At 38.8% G+C, this 19,046-nt stretch overlaps 1 protein-coding gene across 12 annotated transcripts in view; it reads left to right on the plus strand.

The window, feature by feature from the left end:
- Positions 1-19,046, plus strand: part of RBM6 (RNA binding motif protein 6) — a 104,911-nt gene that overhangs the window by 24,040 nt on the left and 61,825 nt on the right. For 8 of the 12 annotated variants that reach the window (XM_042929422.1, XM_042929424.1, XM_042929421.1 and 5 more), the window contains 3 exons: positions 2,237-3,515; positions 4,950-5,039; positions 6,290-6,359. The exons of 1 other annotated variant lie outside the window; for it this stretch is intronic. In XM_042929422.1, the coding sequence (XP_042785356.1) occupies positions 2,237-3,515; positions 4,950-5,039; positions 6,290-6,359 (1,439 nt within the window). Of the gene's footprint in view, positions 1-2,223; positions 3,516-4,949; positions 5,040-6,289; positions 6,360-19,046 lie in introns of those variants that run through there. 3 more of the 12 variants (XM_042929430.1, XM_042929429.1, XM_042929433.1) reach the window with 3 other exon arrangements.

Raw genomic sequence — 19,046 nt, forward strand, 5'->3', positions numbered from 1 at the left:
AGTTATTACATGCTATTTTTAAGATCTTTGACTAAAAGGGAGACATAGTTTATATAGCATAAGTTTTTGGAAGACTTATGCTCTGGATTTTAAAAAAGATATCTTGTAGGAAAATGATTATTTCATTTTAACTTCTTACGTTTTATCTTATTTGGTTGAAAATGGCTTTTGGGGGCGCCTGGGTGGCGCAGTCGGTTAAGCGTCCGACTTCAGCCAGGTCACGATCTCGCGGTCTGTGGGTTCGAGCCCCGCGTCAGGCTCTGGGCTGATGGCTCGGAGCCTGGAGCCTGCTTCCGATTCTGTGTCTCCCTCTCTCTCTGCCCCTCCCCTGTTCATGCTCTGTCTCTCTCTGTCCCAAAAATAAATAAAAAACGTTGAAAAAAAATTTAAAAAAAAAAAAAAAAAAGAAAAGAAAATGGCTTTTGTAGTCGCTGCTATTTTACGTTAATAGAACTGTATCTTGCATAAAATACAGTTCTAAGAACCCTAAAGTACGGTAGGGGTAGGTTACTCTAGATGAATTTGATCTTCCCAACTTAAGAGAGTAAGATAATCTTAGGGCAGTATTCAAAGACAGTGTTAGATGCATTCTGGTCAGAAAACATGTAGATTTAGATGCCTCAGCACCCATAAGTGTCTATCAACTGAGGCTTACTGTAAGCTAATTATTGGGATTTGATGATTTTATTTTTTTTTATTTTTTTTTATTTTTTTTTTTTGGGATTTGATGATTTTAAATAAAACACTAGAGTTAGTGGTAATGCATCAGTTTTAGTGCAATACTGTATTATGAAGAACATTTAAACTTGCTCCTCTTATGATGAACCACATAGACATAATTAATGTTAATGGGAGCTAATAGAAATCATCATGTTCTAGAAATCTATTAAATATACATCATTCTAATGTTCAGGTTACTGTTGTTGAAGTCCTATTATTTTAAGAAAGGATTTGGCCTTGTAACTTTCTCCTGAACTGAGTGTCCTTCAAGTCTTTCTCTGGTGGTGTAGTCTGTGCTCAGAAGGGTCATATAATAGAACCTATATATTCTGGAAGAAGATAGCTGATTTGGACTTGATTTCCTAATATAATACTTTTGTTTTACTGCAAAATAGCAGATAACCCTTCAGATCATTTCATGTTTTCCTTTTTCATGCTCTCTCCTTCCCCTCAAGCTTAGGATCTAGGTATCTAATTGCAGATTTAAATTCCCTTTTACCAAAGCCAAAGCATGTAAAATGGTCTGAAGGTTAGGGAAGATTTGGGTAGAATGAAAGACTAGAGCAGTTCTCATTTATCTCTTGAGTTTTGTAAACTGAGAATGTGAATTTAATATTTACTTTGCTTATTTTTTAAATATATTTTATTACTATTAAAAAATAGCATGAGGCATTAGATTCTGGAATATCAGCTTTTGGGACTTGGAGATAATACTTGAAGGCCTAATGCTCTAAGTCTCTTTCAGCATTAAGCTTCTGGATGCTGTTGCTTGGCTAGGTTGATGTATGAACGCTTCGTGGCATGATTTCATGCTGCCTTTTGTGATACTCTTGGATAGTATTAATATTAGGACCCAGGTGAGAGCGCTTCTAGGTGGAACCACTGTAGAACTGGATTTTAGATACAGCCAGGGCTGATGCTCAGCTGGTATACACTTGTGTTCTCCTGCTGGTGATATACAGCCAGTGTTCTTTCATTTTGGACCTGCATTCATTCTGATCTAGGTAGTGTCCATGCTGTAGCTGTAATCAAATATTTTGGAATGTTATCCCTGTATGCTGAAATGAGAAAGACACCACCTAAAATTTACTGTCATACATTTATGGTGCATTGATTTATTTGATGTATAGGAATCATCATGTTGATCTTGGAATTCTAAGTTCCCTGGCTGTAGGAAATGGAAATTTTTGTAGTGTGTCACCATTGCTAGCTTATCTGGTGTTGCGGATTTTCCCTGTTGCAGGACTGGGTGAAAGCTTTTTCTGCAGCAGTCATGTTGAAAACCTTGTGTTGACTTTCCTCGTGTTCTGAAATGGGAGCATAAAAGTTTACTCCGCCACTTCGTCTTAAAATAGCAAAACATTGCTGTTTTCTGCAGATCTAGGACCTTGTTACAGAACTCTGCCAAAAAAAAAAATGTTTGCAGAAGAATGTGCTGTGATTAGAGAAGAATATGCTGGTGTGTAGATTTCAAACTCTCTGGACAATATGAATAACACTGTCTTTGTTTCTACAGTGGGAGCCAAGAAGAAAGGTTTGCTCCCGGGTGGAACAGGGATTATCCTCCTCCTCCCCTTAAGAGTCATGCTCAAGAGAGACACTCTGGCAACTTTCCTGGCAGAGATTCACTTCCCTTTGATTTCCAGGGGCATTCGGGGCCTCCCTTTGCAAATGTAGAGGAGCATTCTTTCAGCTATGGCGCTAGAGACGGACCGCATGGTGACTATCGAGGAGGGGAGGGACCTGGACATGATTTCAGGGGGGGAGATTTTTCATCTTCTGATTTCCAGAACAGAGATTCATCACAGTTGGACTTCAGGGGTAGGGACGTACATTCTGGGGATTTTCGGGATAGAGAAGGACCACCTATGGACTATAGGGGTGGAGATGGTACTTCTATGGATTATAGAGGTAGGGAGACATCTCACATGAACTACAGAGACAGGGATGCTCACACTGTTGACTTCAGAGGTAGGGATGCTCCTTCATCTGACTTCAGGGGCCGGGGCACTTATGATTTAGATTTCAGAGGCCGGGATGGATCCCATGCAGATTTTAGGGGAAGAGATTTGTCGGATTTGGATTTCAGGGCCAGAGATCAGTCCCGTTCTGATTTTAGGAATAGAGATGTATCTGATTTGGACTTCAGGGACAAAGACGGAACACAGGTGGACTTTAGAGGCCGAGGTTCAGGTACTAGTGATCTAGACTTTAGGGACAGGGATACGCCACACTCAGATTTCAGAGGTAGACACCGGTCCAGGACTGATCAGGATTTTAGGAGCAGAGAGGTGGGACCTTGTATGGAGTTTAAAGATAGGGAGATGCCCTCTGTGGATCCAAATATTTTGGATTACATACAACCCTCTACACAAGATAGAGAACATTCTGGTATGAACGTGAACAAGAGAGAAGAATCCACACATGACCATACAACAGAAAGGCCTGCTTTTGGCATTCAGAAAGGAGAATTTGAACATTCAGAAACAAGAGAAGGAGAAAAACAAGATGTAGCCTTTGAACATGAGTCTTCATCGGACTTTCAGAACAGCAAAAGTCCACTTCAAGACCAAGACAAGTCACAGCTTTCTGGAGGTGAGCAACAGAGTTCAGATGCTGGTGTGTTTAAAGAAGAAGGTGGTCTGGACTTTCTTGGCCGGGAAGACACTGATTACAGAAGCATGGAGTACCGTGATGTGGATCACAGGCTGCCAGGAAGCCAAATATTTGCCTATGGCCAGAGCAAGTCTTTTCCAGAGGGCAAAACTTCCCGAGATGCCCAACGGGACCTTCAGGTATGTTAATGGAGTAGATTGCTTTTCTGCTGGATGAAGTGTAGAGTCCAGGATCCTTGGTCCTGGGAGGCTCCTGGCTTGCTCAGTCAGTAGAGCATGTGAATCTTGATCTCAGGGTTGTAAATTAGAGCCCCAGGTTGGATGTAGAGATTATTTAAAAATAAAATCCTTAAAAAAAATAAACCCAAAATGTATATTCAGGAATGGAATGTACATCTCTAGAGCAGCTCATGTATCTCTTATTTTGCTTTATGGTGCTGATTGAAATGCATTGGGATAATTTAGTTAGAAAGTATGTCTTTGGGAGTTGGTTCTCTAAATTCTTGCTAGTCAGGCCTTGTAGCTATTTAGGGAACATTTTCTATGTTTTGTTTTGTTTTGTTTTAAGTTTATTTATTTATGTTGAAAGAGAGAGCTCATCTGTGCAAGCAAGCAGAGGAGGGGCATAGAGAGGGATAGAGAGAGAGAATCCCAAGCAGGCTCCGTGCCATCAGCCCAGAGCCCTACGCAGGGCTTGAAGCCACAAACCTGGAGGTCATGACTTGAGCCAAAACCAAGAGTCGGACAGTCAACCGACTGAGCCACCTAGGCACCGTAGGGTCCATTTTTTTGTTTAAACTCATTTAGGATATACAGAATACCTAGGAGTCTTCCTAGTTGTAAGGAAGTGATGGTAATATTGCAGGTATATTCTTACAGTTAACTTAATTAACTTAATTGTTGAATTTCAATATATATAATATATAATTTAACATATATAATCTAAGAGAAGAGAATTATGTTTGCAGTTGGTTAATGCAAATATTATCTTTGAAATAGACTTTACTCATCTCTACTCAGGTTACTGTTATTTTGGACAGTAATCCTAAGACATGCTAACCAAATGGATTTTGAGAATGTTAGAGCTGATTGACTATATAATTTATTGTTCAGGATATTTTCAAGAGTAAAAGACATCGGAGTTAAGGCTTTTGTGAATATGGAAAATGCGTATTTCTCTGAATTGTACTGTTAAGTTGTATGGTCAGATGACACCTTTTGGTCTTGTTCTGAAATTTGTTTATAGTTGACATCTTTGACAAATGGCATCTGGTTTAAGAATTTTTTCTATTTTCTCATTCAGGAAAAGAAAATTATATTTTTGAGAATATGTTTTTTTCCCCTAATTATAAGTCCTGTTCAGTGTTGTTTCTCTTAATGCTCTGCTTTATATTCCAAGACTCTTCAGTGAGCCTTGGTTTTAGCACACTTATATACTAATGATTTGAAATTAAATTTTGGAACTCAAAAAAATAGAGAAAATTATAGTTTTTCATACCTTATATGATGCAAGTCATTTTGATTTTGCTCCTAAGAACCTGTATTTTACCTTCACTTTCATTTGCATACTAACATATACTCATTTCTGAAATAATCTTTTATTGTGGATTCAAGGATCAAGATTATAGGACTGGCCCAAGTGAGGAGAAACCAAGCAAGCTTATTCGATTAAGCGGGGTGCCTGAAAATGCCACAAAAGAAGAGGTAAGCCTCTTTCTTCTTTTTCCTTTTTTTTTTTTTCTGTCAATTAAAAAAATGTTTTTTGACTTTGTATTTTGAAAAGTTAATAGATTCACAAGAAGGTGCAAAGAAATGTACATGGAAGTTTTGGGTGTCCTTCCTGCAGGGTTAACGTCTTGTATTACTACAGGACAATAGCTAAACCAGGAAATTGGCTTTGGTACAATCCATAGAACTTATTTAGGTTTCAGCAGTTATACATTCACTCACTGAGGTGGGGTTTGTTAAAAACAAACAAACAAACAAACAAAAAATTTTGACAAATAATTGCTGTCCTTGGACCTGATAATCATCCTTTAGGGCATAATCTAAGAGGGAGGATTGGATTGCATACATAAAGAGGCAGTTTATTTACAACAGTAAGAACTGGGAGCTGCCTAACTCGTCATTGTTAAAGGACTGGCTGACTAAATTATAGCTGAACTTACAGGGAAATCTGGTCAGAATATTACAATAAGAAGAGCAAACTGCTTACTCTGTGCCAGGCATTATGTGACATCTATATGCATTAGTTCTTTAATTATCACAGTACCTTATGAATAGGTACTCTTTATTCATTCCCTGTAAATATTAAGCATATGCTGGGCACTGAATAATATAGCAGTGGATATTGTAAAGTCACTGCCTCCATGGATAATAAAAAAGTAAACAAAACCCCATAATTTCAGGTAGTGATAAATGCTCTGAAGATAAATAAAGGTGTAGAGCGTAACTGGGGTAGGGGCTGTTTTTGATCGGGTATTTGGGGAAGGCATCACTAAGAAAATGACATTTGAGCCAAGCCTGACTGCTGGGAGAGAACAATCCATTTGAAGATGAGGAAAAGAACTGACTAGGTGTGAGGGAGTTAGGTGCCATGGCCCTCTACTGACTTGAGCCCAGGGCATCATCTTCTCTTTAACAGATGAGAAACTTGGCACTGAAAAGTTACACAGCAAGAGAGCAGGAGAGGCTTGAAATGTAGGCAGTCTGATTTCAAAGCTCAAGTTCTTGACAGTTATGCTCTTTCTGCCTTTTTTACGTACTTAGGAATTTTTTAATAATTATGTTCTACTCATTAACAGTTTTGAGTGCCTAGAGTATGCATGGGTTAATTTTGCCTTTATAAAGTAATGATTGCTTTAAATTATATAGAATAAAAACAAAAAGGAAAGTTAAATATTCAGTGTTAGATAATGATTTGTGTCATTAGTGTAAACACCGTATTCTTGCAGATTCTTAATGCCTTTCGGACTCCTGATGGCACGCCTGTAAAGGACTTGCAGTTGAAGGAGTATAACACAGGTGAGTTTCTGGACGTGCATGTGGCCTTGGGTTAGGAAGGGTATTTGTCAGATCTCTGCATCATGTGCTACTCAAAATTTTTTTAAGAAACCACAGTTAAGATTTCCAGAAGTCTCCTGTTGATGTCTTCAAATAACAGCCAGCTTTAGTCTTAGCTGTGGTTCTTTGTGGCTGTTTGTCCACACATGGGCGATGAGGATGCATTGTTCCAGTTCTTCTGGGTGCCTGTGAGATCTAAAGTGAGTGTTGTAGCATTTACCCCTGAATATATTTTATATAATCGTTAAACTTGCTGTTTATGTTCTTCATGGTGGTGGTGTTTTTATGTATGAGCCCATAGGATTTAATAAACTTACTGTATTTAAAAATTTATATTTCATTGCTTCAGCGTGACATTTACAACTTTCCAGAGAAATTGTACAAATTAGTGGTTTCTTGAATTTTCAGTCTTGCTCTGAGAATGAAGTCCTGCAACAGCTGTTTTGTTGAAATTCATGGATAGATCCAGAAGAGCTTTCTCTTTGACCTCTGCTCTGTGGTCTGAACTGCAGATTAAACTTTTCATAATATCCTCCTAGTGTCTTAGAGTGCCAAGTTTGGTCAGTTCCTTCAAATCTTAATACATTACAGAAAAAGTGGAAGTGAAATGTTAGGCATTCAAGGTATCGACTGATATTTTTAGGTTACATAATATGAAATGATTTAAATATGAAAGTAATCTTTAAGTGGTGTCTTTTGCAGAATTTTCAATTGAAGAAAGTAGACCATTAATCTATTTACAGAATTTTAGTAATCCAAATTTAAGAACTCTTCAAGAAAGAGTGTGCTGTGTTTTGAGGATATAGTTTACTTCTAAACAATTTACATGGAATAAATTTTTCATGTTAACTAGGTAGCTGCTTTTTCTGTTTGGTTCCGCAGAGGGAAACTATCCATAAAAATAAATTTTTGTGCTTGAAATAATTTGATATTTGTGTCATGTCTAGAAATAGTTGGTCTGTAAATTGAGAATAAACTCAGAAACATTATTTTTTAGAAAGCTAATTATTTTTTTGTTTTAAAAGCATCAATTCTGAGTTTGTGAAAACAGAAGAGTAGTTATGTTCTTACACATTCACACATTCACGTCTTTGTGTGTGCGCGCGTGCGCATGTCTCATACACACTTTATTCATTCACTATTATCTTTAGGAACTAAAAGAATTTATAGGCTGCAGTTATTTTTCAACTGACAGCAGTAACCTCAGCTTTGGTCTTATTTCCTTAATTGTGTTTTCGTTAAGCATTGGTATATTTGGAAAGGAGATGTCTTGATGTTTAAATAGCAATTTAAACTCTTCATTTCTTTAGTACTGACTGAATTTATATATTGTCAGATTTATTAGCAGAGTAACGCTTATATTAATTTATAAGGTCCATAGAAGTTCTTAAATTTGCTTACTGTAGTAGCTGTTAGAATAATAATTGGCAGATGTAAGACATTAATTAATACTCCTGTAAAATAATTTAAGACAGTGGTTAAAAAAAAATCACCTTTCAGGAAATACACTCTTTTCTTGGCATTTTATTATATGAAGTAATGATGTATTAATGTTTCTTTTGTTTTAAATGAGATAACGGGATTACTAGTCCCATGTTATCCATTTCTTCATGGCAAGTAGAATGAAATTTTGAAAATACCTGTCAGATCATGTTATTGCCATGCCAAAAATTGTCTAAAGGTTTTCCATCTCACTTGCAAGAAATTTGCAACTCCTTGTTCTGACTTACAGAATCCTGCATGAGCTGGCCCTTAGCTGTTTGACCTCATCCCGTACTGCTCTCCACCTTTCTTATTATGCTCTAGCCACACTGAGCCTTTCTGTAGGCTTGACCAAATACAGACTTCTTTCTCTGTCAGGGCCCTTGCACTGTTCTCCCCTCTGATCCTCACTTGTCTTCTGGGATTTAGTTCATGGCTTCAGTTTCACCTCTCAGGGGCTTGCCTCACTACCTACTCCAAAATCACTCCTTAGTTATTTTCATCATATCCTGGTTTGTTGTCATAGGATCTATCACTTTTATTTTCCAGTGGTTTTGTGTGTCTTATTCCTCCCACTAGAAAGTTCCATGACAGCAGGAGCCTTGTCTGTCTTGTTCCCTCCTGTTGCACTTGCCACTGTGTCTGGCACTGATGCGTTCTCAGTATGCATGGAATGAGTGAATATCTGTGAAGTATATAGAGAGCAGCTATGATCTCCTCTCAGGTGATCAACAGTAAAGGGTCATTTAGGTTCCATAGCAATGCAGTCATATCTGCTGAAGAATATGCCTTGGAGCAATCAGATGTTTTAAGAACTTTAACAGTTGCTTGTTAAAAGACTGTATGTGTATTTTAGCAGAAAAGGTGACTTTTATGAATGGCAGTTAGTTTTTTTAGGTTGTGTGATAACCTGCAATGATCTTGTGGGATGGACATTGCTCATAAGGGGACTGTAGGGTAGAGTTCGTCCTTTTCACTGGTGTAATGGGGCGGGGGGGGGGGGGCAGTCTGTAACAGAAAAAAAGACTAATGCCTGCTCACTGAGTTTAGTAATTATCAATTTAATTTTTGTTTCATTTAGAGCTGTGTAAGTACAGGGCTACAAGTTTTATCCAAAATCTGTGGGATCAAAAGTCAAAATTATAACTTTTTCTGAATATAGAAAGATAATGTGGTACGTAGATCATATATGAATTCTATCCCCCAGTGGGATGTATATCAAACATAGTAATACTTCAAAATATATGAATATTCTCACTAAGAGGACTGACTAAAGACAGTAAAGGACTCAGTATAGTACTGGTCAGGATTTGTTTCCAAATGACTTCACATGACCTGAAAATTTACCAAAAACCTTGATATTTAAGAGATTTTGGGCTTTTAGAATTGCAGATAAGAATTGTGAACCTACATAATGTTGTGTATATCTGAGGTTTTTTGCCATTTGTAAATATGTTATAACCCCATTAGTTGAAAATTACCTTGAGTAACATTACACTCCTTGAAAAAGTATCAGGAGTGACATGTGTTTTGGTGACTGGATGAATAAACTTTGGTATGTACATACAATGGAATACTATTCAACATTAAAAATGGATGAATTTCAGGTATTATACTAAGTAAAAGAAATCAGATTCAAAAGGCTACATGCTGCATAAAAAGGAATGAAATACTGATACATGCTATAACTTGGATGAATCTTGAAAATATTGTGCTGAGTGAAAGAAGCTGGGCACAAAAGAGCACATACTCTCACATGATCCCGTTTTTTAAAGTGTTTATTTATTTTGAGAGAGAGCGCACAGGAGTGGGGAAGGGCCAGAGAGAGGGAGAGAGAGAATGCCAAGCAAGCTTGGCACTGTCAGTGCAGAACGTGATGTGGGGCTCAGTCCCACAAACCGTGAGATCATGGCCTGAGTCTAAATCAAGAGCCAGAGGCCTAACCGACTGAACCACCCAGGCACCCCTGATATGATCCCATTTATATAAAATATCCAAAATAGACATATCTGTACAAAAAGAAAGCAGAGTGGGTAATTTAGTTGTTACCAAGGGCTGGAGGAGGGGAAATGGAGAGTGACTGCTTAATGGGTATAAGGTTTCCTTTTGGGGTGATAAAAATGTTCTGGAAATAGATAGTGGGGATGGTTATATAACATTGTGAATGTACTTAATACCACTGAATTGCATACTTCAAAATGGTTAAATGGTAAATATTATGTTATATGTATTTGATCTAATTTTTAAAAAGACTGTATACAATATGATTCCATTTCTGTGACATTCTGGAAAAAGCAAAATGATAGGAATAGAAAATCGTGGTTGCCAGGGTGTTGGGGGAGGATTTGGAAAGTAGAAAGAAACATGGCAATTTTGGGGCACAATGGAACTGTTCTGTATATAGGTTGTGGTAGTGTATCAATGTTAAATTCACCGAAATTGGTTAACTACTGTATCTAAGAGAATTTAAATAAGAGTAATAAGAGAATATCCTTATTAAGAAATAACTCGCTGAAGTTTTTAGGAGTGAAGGACCATGGTGTATACTTTTTTCTCTCCTGTGGTTTAGGGAAAAATATTTGATGCATATGGAGAAGGGAGGAAGAGAATAATGATAAAATAGACACAACAAGATATATCAGTAGCTGAGTTTGGGTAACAGGTGTATGCATGTGTTTGTGCTATTATTCTTGTAACTTTTTTGTAACTTGGAAATTATTTTCAGTAAAAAGTTGAAAAACTGATATGCAACTGGGGTGCCTTGGGTGGCTTAGTCAATTAAGCATCCTACTTCGGCTCAGGTCATGATCTCACAGTTCGAGATTTTGAGCCCCCTGTCAGGCTCTGTGCTGACAGCTTAGAGCCTGGAGCCTGCTTTGGATTCTGTGTCTTCCTCTCTCTCTACCCCTCCCTTGCTCATATTCTGTCTCTCTCAAAAATAAAACGTTAAAAAATTTTAAAAACTGACATGCAGCTGATATATTTTATTGTTAAATGATTAGAAATCTTGTAAGATAAAGACTACAGTGAACAGCTTCTGTGAACAATAGAGCAGTGGTTCTCCGAGTGGGTGCTGGACCAGCAGTGTCAGCACTACTTCAGACCTTGTTGAAATACAAATTCTCAGGCCTCACTTTAGACCTGCCAGATGATAAACTGGGGGTGAGGCCCAGCTGTCTCTGCTTTAACAGGTGTTCCACTTGATTTTGATGTGCCCTGAATTGTGAGAAACCACTGCATTAGATTGACTATGTTTATATTCTTTATTCTAGAACTTTTTGGCACTATTTAAAAGAGACTTAGTAAGCAGGTACACTTTCTTTAAGTCAAAAAGACTAATGCTTTTGTGCTTTTGGAGCCTATGGCAAACACTTGCCTTGTCTGCCTCATGCCACTTCTGCTGTACTGAGCTGGGGTGGGAGCTAGAGTAGGGTTGATGCTGTTTTATGACCTTAGTTGTACTTTCTGTTTAGGTAGCATATCTCCTCCAGAGATCTTGGAATGGTTGTAGATGTTCTCATTCTCAAAGTGTTTCTGTAACCTATGAATATAGAGAGAATTGCTCTTGATTTTTAGGTGGACTTACTACATACTATATGGTATACAAACTTGCTGTGATACTTTTTCCAAAGGAATTTGTATTATTTAAGCAACAGATGACATAGTTTTTGGATTATGTTTCCCAATGTTTCTATGTTTGAGACATAGAAAGTAATTCTTCATTTCTTCATAGAAGTGAATTCTTCAATTCACTGAAGTGTTACAGAATTATTATTTAAAAATTGTTATTTATTTATTTAACTAATCTCTACACCCAATGTGGGGCTCAAATTCATGACCCTGAGACCAAGAGTCACACGCTCTTCTGACTGAGCCAGCCAGGCACCCCTATAGAATTATTGTAGTACTGTTTTATTAATCAGTATAGCAAAGATAGAAGGCTGATGGAAGTGGTGTTAGGAAGAAGGAGTATCTTGCTTTGAATCTTTCAGCGTTCATTCATACAATGAATGGGTCCAATTTCTGTAACAGGCTCATATCCTATCCTTTCATTTTGCACAGTTGAAATGGTTTGAGGGTTTTTGTTCTTTCTTTTTTTTTTTTTTTTTTTTTTTTTTTTACCATTTATTCATTTTTGAGAGACAAGAGAGAGACAGAGCGCAAGCAGGGCTGGGGTAGAGAGAGAGGGAGACACAGAATCTAAGCAGGCTCCAGGCTCTGAGCTGTCAGCATAAAACCCGATGCAGGGCTCGATTTCAAGATCCGTGAGAGCACAACCTAAACCTAAACTGAAGTCGGACACTTAACTGACTGAGCCACCCAGGCGCCCTGAAATGGTTTGAGTTTTTACGACCATGTTGATAAAATAGAAGTTTTAAGAAAAGAAAAACCCAGAGACAATCTGTCACTTCAGGGGCAGAAGTCCATTATGGAATGGATTGACACTGATACAAAACATGTATAGTTTATGGTAATTCAAATGGGGTAGCTAAAGACGCAATAGCTTAACATCATTTAGAAAAAGTGAGTTGGAAAATGCAAATGAATATTTTTTTACATTATTTTTGGCATTTATAGAATAGACAAGTAATTATTTTTAGTTTTTAAGGAAATACCATAGGCTAATTGGAAAATAGCACATTTACTTGTCAATTTGTGAAACTGAAGAAGGTGTTGTTTTCAACCAGGAATCTTAATTAGGTTTGGTTCCACATTTGGGGAAGATGTTTACCGAGAACCCTTAGGCAAAGGTGGCAGATCTTTAAAAACAGGAATGCCTAGGAAGCCAAGGGACACCTTTTAGGGCTGGATGAGTCTTGTAGAGGTAGTCGATAGACCCTGTGGCCAAGTGCAGACAACACACCTAGAGGAGAATCCCATGTGATGCTGGAGGGGTCAGGTAAGTGTGGGGAGAGGTGAATGCAACTAGAATTAATTTTAGTCTTGTTTGGAATTACCTGGGATTTGCCTTTTTTTTTTTTTTTTTTTTTTTTTTTATTGCAACTTAAATTATCCATTTTATTTATTTATTTTTTTTATTTTTTTTTATTTTTTAATATATGAAATTTACTGTCAAATTGGTTTCCATACAACACCCAGTGCTCATCCCAAAAGGTGCCCTCCTCAATACCCATCACCCACCCTGCCCTCCCTCCCACCCCCCATCAACCCTCAGTTTGTTCTCAGTTTTTAACAGTCTCTTATGCTTTGGCTCTCTCCCACTCTAACCTCTTTTTTTTTTTTTTTTTTTTTTTTTCTTTTTCCCTTCCCCTCCCCCATGGGTTTCTGTTATGTTTCTCAGGATCCACATAAGAGTGAAACCATATGGTATCTGTCTTTCTCTGTATGGCTTATTTCACTTAAGATTTGCCTTATTTTTATTTGAGGGAGAGAGAATGTGTGAGAGGAGGAGAGAGAGGATTTCTTTTTTTTTGTTTGAGTTTTTAAAATTTATTTTGAGAGACAGTGCGAGCAGGGGAGGGGCAGAGAGAGAGAGGAAGAGAGAGAATCCTAAGCAGACTCTGTGCTGTCAGTGCAGAGCTCGATGTGAGGCTTGAACTCATGAACCGTGAGATCATGACTTGAGCCGAAACCAAGAGACAGATGCTTAATCAACTGAGCCACCCAGGTGCCCTCAGAGAGAGAATCTTAACCAGGCTCCACGCTCAGCATGGAGACACGTGGGGCTCAATTCCTTGACCCTGGGATCATGACCTGAGCTGAAATCAAGAGTTGGACACTCAATTGACTGAGCTACCCAGGTTGCCCTGCCTTACTTCATTTTTTTAAGTTTCCTGCCCTAAACACTGAATGGAAGGTTCTGTTAGAGAGCGTGGGTGGTTTGTGACCTTTACCCTCATTTGAGGGGGTTACCTGTCATATGAGAGATAGCACTTCCTGTGCCTTTGGTTGGTTAGTAGAAACTCATGGAAGAGTTTCTTCTGCTGGAGTAGCAAGAATAAAAGGGTCATTAATCAGCCTGAATAGTGTAGCAGCCTGGTTGATTCCCAGCTTCAGTCCAGGTAGGAAAAGTCATTTATACAGTTACCTTCAATAGGCAGAAGATAGAGGCCATCCATACAAACTGTTTACAGGGTATAAAAATACATTGGTGGGGCACCTGGGTGGCTTAATCTGTTGAGCGTCCGACTTTGGCTCAGGTTGTGATCTCGTGGTTCTGGAGTTCGAGCCCTGTGTCAGGCTCTGTGCATATAAAATTAAAAAAAAATAAATTGGCTTCTTCCTTTAACTTTTCCCTTGCACAAGAACATCTCTCCTGTGTTCACCTTTCCTAGCTTAAATTCTCTACCCTCAGAATGTAAATTAAAGCAGTATTTACCTGCTTCCATGTTTCTTACTTTTTCACTTCTAATTTACACGTAAGCTTTCTTGGAATTACATAGTGGCACTACTTTCTGAATATACATACCACTGAATTGTACACTTTATTTTAAGTTTATTTATTTTCAGGCAGAGTGTGCCAGTAGGAGAGAGGCAGAGAGAGAATCCCAAGCAGACTCCACACTGTCAGCGCAGAGCCAAAGGTGGGGCTTAAATTCAGGAACTATGAGATCATGACCTGAGCTGAAGTCAGACGCTTAACTGACTGAGCTACCCAGGCATCCTTGTTTTGTTTTGTTTTGTTTCGTTTTGTTTTGTTTTGTTTTTACTATTTTTTAAAAGATTTTGTTAAAAAAATTTTTTTTAACATTTATTTATTATTGAGAGACAGAGAGAGACAGAGCATGAGCATGGGAGGGGCAGAGAGGAGGAGACACAGAATCTGAAGCAGGCTCCAGTCTCCAAGCTGCCAGCACAGAGCCCAAAGTGGGGCTCGAACCCACGGACTGTGAGATCATGACCCGAGCCGAAGTCGGATACTCAACCGACTGAGCCACCCAGGTGCCCCTGTAAGATTTTATTTTTAAGTAATCTCGACAGCCAATGCGGGGCTTGAACCCACAGCCTCGAGACCAAGAGTTGCATGCTCCACCAATTAAGCTGTCCAGGGAGCCCCTGAATTGTATACTTTAAAAGGTTGTATTTTATGGTATGAATTACATCTCAGTTTTAGAAGCTAAGCCTTCTTAAAAATCAGTTGACAAGTCATATAAAGATTGATTTCTTAAAAGCATTTTCATGAGTATATAGAATATTTACCAAGTTTCAGCACAGATGTTAATGGCCTACTGACTGGTACTTATAGAGTTCATAATTAATTGTCCCTAGTCTCAGTTCAGTTCATTATGCTGTGCTTAGAAAATGTTGTTATATTTTCATCTCTCTTTTTTTTAATCATTTAAAAATAAAACAACACCCTATAACCTTGAAAAGCTTACGATTCATTCTTTGGTGTTACCTACCAAGAGTGAGTGCAAGCAGGGGAGGGGCAGAGGGAGAGAGAGAGAATCTTAAGCAGGCTCCACACTCTGTGCAGACGCTGATGCAGGGCTTGATCTGAGCTGCAATCAAGAGTCAGACACTCAGCAGAGAGCCACCCCCTTTTTAATCAAGAGTCACACACTACTGAATGAGCCAGCCAGGCGCCTCTGTGCCATTCTGGTTAGTATATGGCTCTACCTTTGAAAATATTGGACAGTGTTCAGTGTTATTGTTTATTGATTTATTTATCCAAGTAATACCTATAGCATGTTGTGGTGCAGAGGATATGCTGGCTGTCATGAGTATTGTAATCTTTGACTTTAGAGACTTCAGTTTCTGTGGAAAATGGGTATATGGGATGAGTGTTCTGTATTCCTCTTTTGACTAGGCCACAGAATCTTATAAATCAATTAAGGGATCTGGGATAATCAATCAAAGGAATCTGGGAGTTCTCATGCATCATGGGTTCTTTTGGCTTTAAGTTTGAAGTTTACTACTCTGGGTAACTTGATGAAAAATGTTCAGTTATTTTAATCCTAAAGTCATTAGAGGATGGCAAACATAGGACTTTTAGAGGCAATAGGCTTTAAAAAAGAGTAACACCTAGGGGTGCCTGGGTGGCTCAGTCAGTTAAGCGTTCAACTTCGGCTCAGGTCATGATCTCGTGGTTCGTGAGTTTGATCCCCACGTTGGGCTCTGTACTGACAGCTCAGAGCTGGAACCTGCTTCGGATTCTGTGTCTCCCTCTCTCTGCTCCTCCCCTGCTCATGCTCTGTCTCTCTCTCTCTCTCCTTCAAAAATAAATAAAACCATTAAAAAATATATAAAAAAGAATAACACCTAAATGAATGTTTGGAGGTAATTATTGGTCAGAGAGGTCAGTAAATAATTGTTAACGACCTTCCCTAATTTTCAGAGGAGGTAAAATAAAATAGGACTGCATGGATGTTACAGGAAGTGATCAGACAAAAAGTAGAGACAGTTGTACACAGATGCATGTGGATGCTTTCACTTACCTGGAAACTTTCCAGATCTTACCATTGAGGGGTTTTTATGGAGGTTCCATTATGCAGGCATTTTGTTGTTTAAATCATTGACCTGCTGGTGATTAGCTTAAATTCCAGCTCCTTTCCCCTCCCTGCAAATTGAGGGGTGGGAGTGGTGAGGCCAAAAGTTCTAAGCTTTCTTTTATTTATTTATTTGTTTATTTATTTTTGAGAGAGTGTGGGTGGGGGGAGGGGCAGAAAGAGAGGGAAACAGAGGATCTGCAGCAGGCTCCCCGCTGACAGCAGTGAGCCTGATGCAGGGCTTGAACCCACGAACTGCAAGGTCATGACCTGCACCAAAGTTGGACACTCAACCAACTGAGCCACCCAGGCGCCCCCAAAGGTTCCAAACTTCTAATCAAAGCTTGGACAGTTTGATCACCAGGCCCCATCCTGATGCTGTCTAGGAGCCTGCCAAGAGTCACCTCATTAGAACAAAAGACATCATATCACCCTATCACTCAGAAAATTCCAAGGGTTTTAGAAACTCCACGCCAGGAAACTGGAACAGAGACCCAATATCTTTCTATATTACCACAGATGGGGCTCTCAAAGGTGGATCTGGCTGGTATCCAGTCAATTTAGTTGGGCATCAGTTTTCTGTTATAAGGCATAGGTGACCTAGGCTTATGATCTGGTCAAAGTGTGAGTCTCACAGAATGCCAGTTGTTTGACCCTTCTCTGGATGCTGTTTTACTTCTGGAATAGGTGAGTGGCTGGGCCCGTGTGATCCGTTAACTTGAGCAACTTCTAGCTCAGAAGCCATTATCTTTGTGGAACCTCCCAGAGCCCATTAGAACAGTGTTGAGTTGTCCTCTAATTTGGCACTAGGGCCAAGACAATGGGAAAAAAGTTGATTGGGACATATTTTCCTCCCACTTGAAATGAAAACAGCTTTGTGATCTGTGGGAGAAGCAGGTATATTCTTAGCATCAACTGGAAATCAGTGCTAAAATGTTAATATTGGGGCACATATGAGGAACAGCAACACAGGTACTGTTTGATCTTTAGTCCCTAATAATGCTTTGTTCTTTATTTTTCTTTTTTAATTTTTTTAATGTTTATTTATTTTTGAGAGAGAGAGACCGAGTACGAGCAGGGGAGGGGCAGAGAGGGAGACGGAATTTGAAGCAGGCTCCAGGCTCTAGGCTCTGAGCTGTCAGCACAGAGCCCCATGTGGGGCTCAAACCCATGAACTGTGAGCTCATGACCTGAGCTGAGGTCGGACACTTAACCGACTGAGCCACCCCGGCGTCCCCCTAATGCTTTGTAATAGAAGCACAGGGGTACTGAAATGCACTCCTGAAACCCTCTGCAAAGAAGTTACCATCATTTCAACTTGGTGTATGGATAACCCAAGCCCAGAGAGAAGTGGCTTGACTGGGAGCTTGTGGTGAGTTAGCTTCTGCATATATACAAACTGTAGAAGTTACTTTTCTTGTGTCTTGCTCCAGTGAAGATACTCATTACAATTGATGTGGTGTGGACTGAGCAGCACCATGTACCAGGTATTATGCTAGTGTTGGGGATGTGGGAATGAAAAGACGTCACCCCTCATCTGGGACTTCTCTTGTTCTGGGATTATCTCTACATGGGCAGTTTGCTACAGCATTCAGTGGTGCTGCTCCTCTCTTCAGTGATCCTTTTGCCACACTTACACGATCTTTCCTGCCAGGATAGAGTGTTATTGGCTGGGGAAAAAAGTAGATCTGCAGAGGTTCCTCTTTTACTCCAGCTGTTCGCTCTGTAGATTGTTTGTTTTCAAGTGAACAAAAATTGAACTAGATCATTGGCTTTGTAAAGAATAATTGTTCCCAGGGGCTCCTGGCTGGCTCAGTTGGAAGAGCATGTGACTCTTGATCTTGGGATATTGAGTTTTAGCCCCATATTGAGTGTAGAAATTACATAAATAAATAATGTTAAAAAAAAAAATTGTGCCCAGATAAGTAAGTCCTGAGGATATAATGTATATCATGATGACTGTAGTTAACAGTACTGTTTTGTATATTTGAAAGTTGCTAAGAGAATAGATCTTAAAAGTTCTCAAGAAAAAAAAATTGGTAACTGTATGTGGTGATGGGTATTAATTATAAACTTATTGTAGTAATCATTTTGCAGTATACACATATATCGAACCATTATGTTGTGTACCTAAAACCAATACAATGTTATGTAATTCTGTCTCAATAAAAAATAATAATTGTTTCCTTTTCTGACTTATATAGCATCTTGAGGTAGTCTATGCCTGTCTATTTTATAAGTCTTCCTTTAGACCAGACTCTCTGAGGGCAAGGACCCTCCTCTTCCGCCATGCTCACATAGCATTATTAATGTCATTGGAATTGAAATGAATCAAATAAGGGTGAGAATTTCCTAACAAATGGTATCCCGGGGCCAGAGAACCATCATAAGGATGAAGTGACCCTAAGATTAATTTTGAACTTTGAAAACTACTTGAAAATGAAACCCACCCCCATTTTTTTTTCTTTTATAATCAGTTGGCACAGATGGAGCACTAAATAAAATAGAACCATATGCAGTTTTAAAAAATTTAGCAAGTAATCATGAGTGGGTATCTTCCTTGTTTCATCTTTTTTTGTTAGAAACCAGCAACCTTAGGTGCATAGTTGAGGGGGAGAGGATTGAAAGTGCTTATAAGATGTCAGTGTAATGAATTTCATAGGGTCCAGTTCTTTTTTTTTTTTTTTTTTAATGTTTATTTTGAAAGAGAACATGA

This window comes from Panthera leo, chromosome A2 (assembly GCF_018350215.1).
Source record: "Panthera leo isolate Ple1 chromosome A2, P.leo_Ple1_pat1.1, whole genome shotgun sequence".
In the NCBI taxonomy this organism is placed as follows: domain Eukaryota; kingdom Metazoa; phylum Chordata; class Mammalia; order Carnivora; family Felidae; genus Panthera; species Panthera leo.